At 42.1% G+C, this 9,458-nt stretch overlaps 1 protein-coding gene across 1 annotated transcript in view; it reads right to left on the bottom strand.

Moving 5' to 3' along the window:
- The window catches only part of LOC103393083 (signal-induced proliferation-associated 1-like protein 1), a 25,034-nt gene that overhangs the window by 2,076 nt on the left and 13,500 nt on the right, over positions 1 to 9,458 (bottom strand). The window contains exons 9-19 of the mRNA XM_025059506.1: positions 7,335 to 7,949; positions 5,776 to 6,050; positions 4,910 to 5,164; positions 4,685 to 4,828; positions 4,464 to 4,600; positions 4,287 to 4,369; positions 3,408 to 3,802; positions 2,544 to 2,771; positions 1,623 to 1,785; positions 695 to 896; positions 439 to 594 (exon numbers count right to left, since the gene is read on the bottom strand). Coding sequence (XP_024915274.1) covers positions 439 to 594; positions 695 to 896; positions 1,623 to 1,785; positions 2,544 to 2,771; positions 3,408 to 3,802; positions 4,287 to 4,369; positions 4,464 to 4,600; positions 4,685 to 4,828; positions 4,910 to 5,164; positions 5,776 to 6,050; positions 7,335 to 7,949 — 2,653 coding nt within the window. The remainder of the gene's footprint in view (positions 1 to 438; positions 595 to 694; positions 897 to 1,622; positions 1,786 to 2,543; positions 2,772 to 3,407; positions 3,803 to 4,286; positions 4,370 to 4,463; positions 4,601 to 4,684; positions 4,829 to 4,909; positions 5,165 to 5,775; positions 6,051 to 7,334; positions 7,950 to 9,458) is intronic.

Here is a 9,458-nt window from a genome sequence, read left to right on the forward strand (position 1 = left end):
TAAAAACAACATTTTATATATACTCTATACACATAACATGTTGGTGTAATAGGTAAATGTACAGTATGTGGCTGTAGGTCAGAATCTGATTCAATTCTTACAGTGTATGGTCACTACTTCACACAGTACAGTAATATTTAAACATATTTATACATATATTTTATTTTTTTAATTTAAGTGTTCATGATGTAGCAGCACTCCCTTCGCCTTCTAGTGGTAGATCCCCATCTACTTATGCAACCACGGGCACCTCCTCTCCTGCAGGGGGTGCCATCATATTACCTCCATGCACCATGGGGTGAGTGTGTGGTACAACAGTGTCGTTTCAGACACAGATCATTTAATTTAAACATTAACCAAAAAACAATTATGCAACCACAGCACGGCGCACAGTTTACAGTTGTAGAAGGAAAAGAAAACTCCACCGTTTATCCTCACCCTCAAAGGCCTTGGCAGCATCCACCAGGTGAGCCCAGTCCAGGGGACCATCTGCCCCGTGGTCAGGCAGGGGCATCAGGGCAGTTTCCTGCAGCTGCTGCTGCTTCTTCTTCCTGTCCTGCTCCAGTTCTGAGCTGGCGGTGGCCGAAAGGTCTCCTGAGGTCAAATAACGTTGGGAGATCCAAACAGGTCGTTAAACACATGATCATCTTTGCTGTAAATGAGTATTTACTGTGAGAGTGCGCGCGAGAGTCACCCAGGGATTTGTGCGACGCTCGCCGGCTGGGTCCTTGGCGAGCCGTGGGTGAGCGCGGAAGAGTGGAGCAGCTGAACAGAAGGTCAGTTGGCGTGTCACGCTGTCCACATGAGGGCGCCTCCCTCTGCCCGCGGTAGATGCTCTCATCCGACAGGGTTCTCTGGAGGGAGCGTCGAGTGGGTGGAGGCCCCGGAAACAGAGGCTGAAGATTCAGGAAGAAACAAGAAGAAATGCTGAATAATTTACAATGCAGCTGACATTATTGTCACGACAGCGCCATCTACGACAACACATCAGCCTGTCTTTTATCACACAAACTTGGCTCCTGAATTGACTACAAGACTTTCATTCTTACCTAAGAGACTCTCAGTAATTTACCTCCTCAAAAGCCACAAAATGTTGAAGAAAAAAAGTACATCTATATAAATACAGATACATGTTTATATATACACATATATTCAACTATGTAATTTTTCCAGTGATAATACATATACACACACACACATATATACATATATACCTGGGGTGTCAAACATACGGCTCATGGGCCAAAACCGGCCCGCTAGGGTGTTCAATCGGGTCGGCTTGGTAAATTTTGAAAATAAAAAATACCCAAACACTTGTTCTATGTTCAGAATATTTTTTGTAAAATTATATTTCATTAATAAATAAACCATAAATGATTATACTAAATATTTAATATACTTGTACTTGATAAAAACAAAGGGGAAAAACCTGGACTTATTGTTATTTATAGTTAATTATGTTATGATTGCACTGGTCCGGCCCACCTGACATCCAATTAGGTTATATGTGGCCCATGAACCAAAATGAGTTGGACACCCCTGATACATACACACAAATATATAAACATATATTCCCATTCCACTCCAGTGTTAGACTAATTGACCACGGTGTCTCTCAGTACCTTCTCATCACTTGTAACAGGTGGAGGACTGTCCAGTGTGATGAGTTTCTTCAAGTCTTCCTCCAGGCTGGACTTGGCCGTGTATCGGTGTGGAGACTGGGAGCCGCGGAGGTTTGCCCTGAGCTGCGGGTGACTTCCCAGCAGACCGTCACTCTGGTGTCGCCTGGACAGGAAAAAAAACGTTTAGGAACATATACAGCTAGAAGTATACAGAAATTGTGGGTTAAATTTAGTGAGCATAAAACACGCAGCAGAACCTCCCCAAGCCCTGCAGGGGGTGCAATAACAGCAGTTGTTGTGTCTCGGTCGATGAATAGATGCAATCATGAAACATTATTGTTTATATAAATGTAAAGCTAATAAGGTTGAAGGTACATTTTTGCCGCAAAAAGTAAGTTATTAATTTAGCTTTAAAGAATAGTAATAATTCCTGGCTTTGAATATTTAAAAATGAACTACTCGGAACAATGGATTTTTTAACAATTTAGGGTTTTGAACATCTTTAATTTCCACTTATTTTTCTTAATCTTACCAAAAAAATATCCTACTGATTTGGAGTTACTTTACAATAATAAACCATCCATTTGAACACATTTAAATTACTTAACACATCGACATATATATATGTATATATATATGTGTGTGTGTGTGTGTGTGTAGTTTTTCTGAAAAATAAAAAAATGTAATTCTTTTGTATTCCCAACACAACTAACCAACCTCAAAACTCACCACACGAGGGCAGCCTTGGCTTGATTTAAAAGAGGCACAACTTATGCCGAACAAACACTACTTCCTGTCTCTTCCACATCGTCGTCACAACCAGCAGGTTGTGTTACTACGCAGTGACAGATGTTCATAACACTCACAGATGTTTATAACAATAAAAATATATATATATACATATATATATTTATGTCTTACTTGCGAGTACTGCCAAAGTCCACAGAGTTAACAGTTCCCCCGGGCTTCTTCCAGCCAATCAGGTACTTGGAGGTCGCTCCTTGTCGAGGGTAGAAACTCTTAGTCCCGGGTGACTGGCTGTTGTGGGGCGTGGATGAAGCGGCTCCTGCAGCCGACGTCTCATCCTGCTGTGACACGGAGCTGCAGACCTGACCCATCGGACTTCCTCTGGGACCAGAGTTCTGTGAACTGTGGGCGGGAAACAGGATTTGACATTCATGTAATTGTAAAACAAAACAAAAAAATAGCAGAGCTGACAGCACTACAGTACGTGTACTTCGGCTTTTTCACTTTACTTTTTCACTCTAAGAAGGGTTTATGAGAGATTTTATTACCACGTAAAAAAGAAAAGTAAAAACCTTTGGATTTGGGCGACGCAGATAAAAAAAATGCTTTTCAACGTCTCATATTTTTGACTTACTTTAACTTTTTGTCCGTGTTAACGTCTGTATTCGATCATTCTGGCATCTTTACATCACCCTGTACTGCAGTTTATGAAGTATCTCTCGATGCACATATCATGAACTTAGCTTCCAGCTTAACAGGTCTGTTATAAATTTCTGTGGGAACGAAAAACGTGATGGAGGAAAACTGCGCGTGCACACACACACAAACAAACGCACACACCCTCATACAGTTCCTCCATTCTTCCTCACCCTATTTTGCCAAACCACAGAGCTTTGGATTTTTCCATCTGGGATCTCAGGATCTATCTGGACTATATTACTATAAACAAATCACTGTCTGTGGATTTTTTTCTTTTTTTTAAAGGGCCAAAATTCTTCAGCTGCTACCAGAGGTGGCGCTAGCAAAACAGGAGCACACCTGGAATGGGAGGCGGTGTCGTTGACGCCGAAGGAGCCATTTTCAAAACCAGGTTGGACGTCAGAGACGCCGACGGCAGCGTGGGAGTCCAGTGTTGGAGGAGAAGTGCTCGCCACCCTCGGCCCGCCGGCTGCATCTTCCTGCCATGACATTTTGTCTTTGACCCTGAAAGCCCCAGTGGAGGAGGCGGTGCTGCTTTGCGTGGCAGTAAAGGACGTGGCATCGATGCCGCTGTCCGCGGAGGCGCCCTGGAGGTAGCCGTTCAGCTCCAGGTCGCCCCGGATTCCTGAACGTGAGCCCGCGTCGTACCATTTCTCATCACTGTGGGCGGAGCTGGAGGCGTTGCTGGAGAGTGTGTTGCTGCTGGACTGACTGGACGAATACTGAGCATCAGCCTTCAGGAAGAAAAAAAAAAAACAAACAAAAAAAACATTTTTATTAATTAATAAAAAATATAATTTTGGAATTTTATTGCACAGTATTTTTGATGGGAATGTTATACAGATTTTACTATATCTGAATATTAATTAATTAATAATATAATTTTGGAATTTTATTGTACAGTATTTTTGATGGGATTGTTATACAGATTTTACTATATCTGAATAACTAATCAAATATGACACTGGAGAAGGCAATAAAATCCATTATATATGGATATATATTTAAAAATCAAAATAATTTTTTTCATTCACAACTTTTTACAACTACAAACCACACGATTTTATAATCCAAATAATTAAAAAACACATTTTAAATATACAATCACCCATACGTTCAAGGTAACATATTGGTTTGTACAAATCTAAAAATACCAGAATGTATAACTACCATAGTACTATAGTAGTAGTAGTAGTGTACTTCTTGTTTTCTGTTTACCTTAGTGCTTTTATTTGGAGACATATGGTTGCCCTGTTCTGCCAGCTGCATTCTGGGAATCAGCATCTTAGAAACCACAGTATCTGGGAGAACAAAAAGAAAATCCACATTTTAAAATCACAAACTTTAACTTATACCAAAAGGTTTAGAGTTTTTTTTTATTTTTATTTTTTTTACCTGGACTACTCTTGTCGACCTCTCCTGTCCGGCACCATCCAACCCCTGCACTTGGGGAAACTTTGATCCCATTCATGCCTTCGCCACCGACCTGTCGCCCTGACGACACCGGGGTCTGGCAGTTGTTGTTGTTATACCTTCAAGACAGATGAAGACAGATTTAGGATTTTATTTATTTTATTTTGTTCGTAATCATCGGTGACCAGAAGACAAACCAGTACCCGTCATGGGCCGACTTCTGCCTCCAGTGGGCGGAGCTCATGGATTCATTGTAAGGTATGGAGGAGGGGGAGTTGGTGTTGTGCAGTGTGCGTCCCATGACGATGGAGCAGGCCACGGCGTAGTTGTCGTTCCCCGGTGAATATCTGTAAGGACACGTGGGGACGTGATTGGACAGAAACACTGGAGTGGAACAAGCTTGGACGTCGGCGTCTTCTGTCTCAAACCTTTTGGGGTTGATCGGCCGACCGTCGCTGGACACGCTGCGCGGAATGACAGCGGAGTTGCGGTCGTTGACGTCCGAGGGCGGGGCCTTGATGAGCGTTCCCACTGTGCCAGCGGCCCGCGTTTGTGGGCTGGAGGAGGTGCGTGGCCACTTGTTGTTGTTGGTGGAGCGGAAGGGGAACTTCAGCTCGTAGGGCATGCCCTCTTTGTGGTTCTTGTAGTCCACCAGTGGCATGTGGTAGATTTCTGAGCAGCCTCTGTTGACACAGGAAATATTCACTGCTCACACTGAAAGTAAGTCTCATCATGAAGTCGTGCCATCTCGGTTCCAAAACGTCACAAAAACAACGCTATCGACCAAAAAAAAAACTTATTATTTAAAATATTTTCCACCCCATTGTGTAGCGGTTTGCACGCTAACAGCATATCTGCTGCTAACAAGAATAGCACGCCTACAGCACGCTAACAGTATATCTGCTGCTAACAAGAATTTCATGGGATCAATATAGTTCAATTTTTTTTTTTTTTATGTGAAGAACAATACAAACAGAGGTGAGCATTGGAGTTCATTTTCCAAAATACTGTATATGATTTTTCAGTGTGTTGTTGCAGGGCATTAAAATATATTTTGTATCCTAATAACTTTTATTTGTCCTATTTTTTCTTTTATATATATATATATATATACACTGTCGTTCAACTTTGTAAAGCATTTTATATCATATTTCCTAATTAAGTAATATATTTTATTTATATCTATTTTCAATTCACTACTAGCTACTACTACTAAATCATCGTAATTTCAATATTGACCAAATAATCATTTGCCGTCTCCTTCTTGCATCTCAAGACTGTGTGTTTCCTCTACCTGCGTGGTGTGGAGTCGTCATGCGGAGGAATGATGACCACCTTCACGGTCACAGAGGTGCGCAGCAGGTCGATCATTTGCTCGTGAGACAGCGAGGCCACCGACACTTTGCAAATCTCCACCAGTCGGCTGCCCTGCCTCAGCCCAGCCTGCCAGGCATAACCATAGGGCTCCACTTCTGCAACGATGCCCTCGAAATTCACGTGAAAACCCAGTTGGCCCAGAGCGTTGCGGCGCAGGGTCATCTCCGTGGTCTGACAGCCTTTGGTCAAAAGCTGTAAACGAGACAGAGGGACAAGGCGTTGGCGCTGAGGTGAGAAGCAGATAAAAAAAATATATATAAGTATAAATATTCAATGATACCCACACATTTTTGTGGTGAGAAATTAAATTTTCCTCCCCTGGAGGAGGTGTATTATTATGAGCGGCTGCTGAAGCCACAGACACAGACGCACATATTTCAATCAGTGGAAACACATTAGTTTAAAAATGTTCTTTCTCTGTCTGTCAGGTGGTTAATTAAACCTCCAACAAAAACAGAGCTGCTGTCATGGCCACAACCAGAAATAATCATTATTTCTTTTCTTTTTTTTTAAACATACAGTAGGCAAGACATTACTTGTAGCACGTACAGATAAAAAAATGTTCTTTGTCAAAACAGAGGGTAAACGTTTCATCTTTCACCAAAAACCACTGCCTGATCAACGCTGCCTGAAGCCTAAAAAAAAAAGCCTAATAATTATTAAGCCTAAAATAAAGGATAAAAACCAAATGTTTTATACTTTGCGTGACTTCTAATAATGACAATGAGTGAAGAAAACAGTTTTGTGGTTTTGTGGTAACAGTAGGGAACGCCCTCCTGTTGCTGTAACAATAGCAACTTATATGATTGTTAGTTGTTAAATTATTAGTATCCATAAATATAAAAAAAAAAAACATTTCGGTAATATTCGAGCTACAGTTAGAAACAAAAATGAAGACAGAAAAGTAGCTGGATTAGCTTAGCTTAGCTTAGCTGTGCCTACCCTGGGAGAAAACCTACCTTTTTTATGTCTTACGTTTGTAAATAACTGCATAATATGAATGTATATTTTCCACATCAGTTGTTTTTGTATCAAACCAGGCATCATTTGTGGGTTTTTTTTAACAATGTTATTGAAGTATATTTGTGGAGTTGCAAAATGAGAATCGTTAACTGCTAACAAAACACAACTGTACATACACAATTTCACACTAGTGGGAAAAATGTTTCCCAAAAGTTCCCAAAAGTTTTTTAGGGAACTTTTGCCCTACATTGTGGCTTTCAGGCGTAAGTCAGACGTCAGACTCTTGTGATGTTTTTATGTGCTAGATAACGATGTTAGCATTGTGTTAGCATAGGTACTCGTGTAGCTCGTGAGTTCTGACTTGCAGTGAAAATAAGTTACGTAGCACCGTAGGAACGGAAGTCTGACGTAAGTCGAGGACCCCCGGTATTAAAGGTTCGATTCCTCACCAATGCTGTATTAACAAATGGTTATGTAAAAGCTACTGTTCTGTGATGTGTGAGCCTCACTGACCTCCAGTCTTTTGACCACCTCTCCAAAGTCCTCTGTGTTGTTGTTGATGGAGCGCAGGGACACGCTCTCACCGCGCTCATAGAAGATCTTCAGCGAGGCGGGGCTCCCTGTCGACCAGCCAATCACATCACGTGTGGCACAGTTGAAAACCACCGCTTTGGCCTCCTGATCCAGGAGGACGATGAAGTCATTGGAGATGGCCAACAGGCACTCGCGCTCCATGCAGGCTACTTGGTCTTCCGCGTGCACCTGCCAGGTCACCGCCCCCAGACTTCGCAGCTCCGCCCCACTGTACGGACGAGTCTTATCGCGTCGCTTGTGGGCCAGAGAGATGAATGGGAACTTCCCAGTGGGCTCTATTGGAGTGGTGGTCACATGACGCTCTGCCAAATCCCGCAGATACTCCTGGCGCGTGCGCGTTGCCATGGCTCCAAACTTGTCGGACTTGTGGGCAGCGTTCTCGGCGTTGATGATTTTGGTCAACAAGAAATCCCTAAAGACGGTGGACTTGGGGAAGGTCACGCCCTTGGGTATTGGGGGGCCGAAGACGGGAACGTCCTGAGAACGGGTCACAGCGACGCTGAAATTGAAAAATGGAAATTTGTGAATTAAAAACTACGCTCAAATACGAAACATTAGCTGACTTTATCATAACAACAAACTGTGTATTTTGCAAATCATTTAAACATATTTTTAAATAACTGAAAAAACGAACAAACTAAACCTATTTTGAAATGGATGAATCTGACATTTTCCCGTAAAATAGCAACAACAAAACAATCACAACACACTAGGGTACTGCTTGTCAACAAAAAAAACCCCAATGTTTTTGAACACAAGACTATATGATGATGATGTGAAAAGATTCCGGTGAAATCTGTCGGCCTCGTGGTCGAGGAAAGAAACCTCTGCCAAGTGCATGACCTGTTAGCTTGTAAATAGTAACGCATTTAAAGGGTATCAGTGGACACGGTCGTTATATAAATATTGATTTTTATAGAATTTCTGTTCAACAACGCAGCCCAGTCTACAGCAGAGGGCGTTTGAAAGAAGACAAAAGTTCAGTGATCTGTGGTCGGATCAGTAAGTGTTAGAGCTCCTCCAGAGAAGAGGAGGAGGAGGAGGAGGAGGAGGAGAGAATGAAACGATGTTGACTATGGACTGTTGAGCAGCACATGAAGTGAAAAATTGCAACAATAGATAATAAAGTGTTGTATAATTGAAAGAAGTAATTGTAACTAGATAGAATATAAAATGTAGCATCTTTGTTTGGTCAATCACAGAAAACAAACAACAAAATGGTGCGCATAAAAATTGATACATTTAAAAAAAGCATCTTGGTAAACTGTGTTTGTTAGTCTACGAAAACAGATTTGTTGATAATTTAATGACTACATGAAACAAAGAAGAGACCTTCGTACGCAGATGTAAATGAAAAAAACTCAGCACCTAAAACAACATTTTTTCACAAACACAAAAAAGCAACAGAAAAAGGTTTTCTTTGCACTCTACAAACAAGAAATGATTTAAACGTGACGTTTTCTGAGGAACAACAGCTGCTGGACTTGGGAGTGAAGACGTTTTAACTCAGTTTTCCTGAGGTTTTGTTGCCTTTGACCCGTTTCACTTTTGAGTACAAAGGAGGGCGTGGAAAAAAAAAAAAATCCTAGGGGCAAGTCTCTTCTCCAGTTACCCTCTGCTGCTCCTATTCCCTCTGCACACAATGATCGTCCTCCAGTTACATGATGATGAATTAGTAAACAACAGCGGCTGGTGAGGTCTCACAGACCGACCTGTTGTTATTAGGAAAATAGGCGCAAAGTAGAAGAAACGTTCGAGTTGGCAGGACTTCTGGTGACGAGGACGGTTATTTCTCAACGCTGAGAATCCTGTAGAGTCGCAGCTCTGGTGAAAAGTCAAGATAAAACTTGGGAGACGCTGATGTGACCGTCCTGACAAGTCTCCTTCCGCTCCATTAGACAGATAACGCAGCCACTGCCTGTAGCAGAACTCCAGTAAGCCGTGGCTGACTACACTCCCCCGACTGTCACGCCATTCACCCAATCACAGTTGACAAGCCCCGCTCTGTGTGCTGACACCCTGCCACTCTCTGCTACATCAAGG

This window comes from Cynoglossus semilaevis, chromosome 1, assembly GCF_000523025.1.
Source record: "Cynoglossus semilaevis isolate Cse_v1.0 chromosome 1, Cse_v1.0, whole genome shotgun sequence".
Lineage (NCBI taxonomy): Eukaryota > Metazoa > Chordata > Actinopteri > Pleuronectiformes > Cynoglossidae > Cynoglossus > Cynoglossus semilaevis.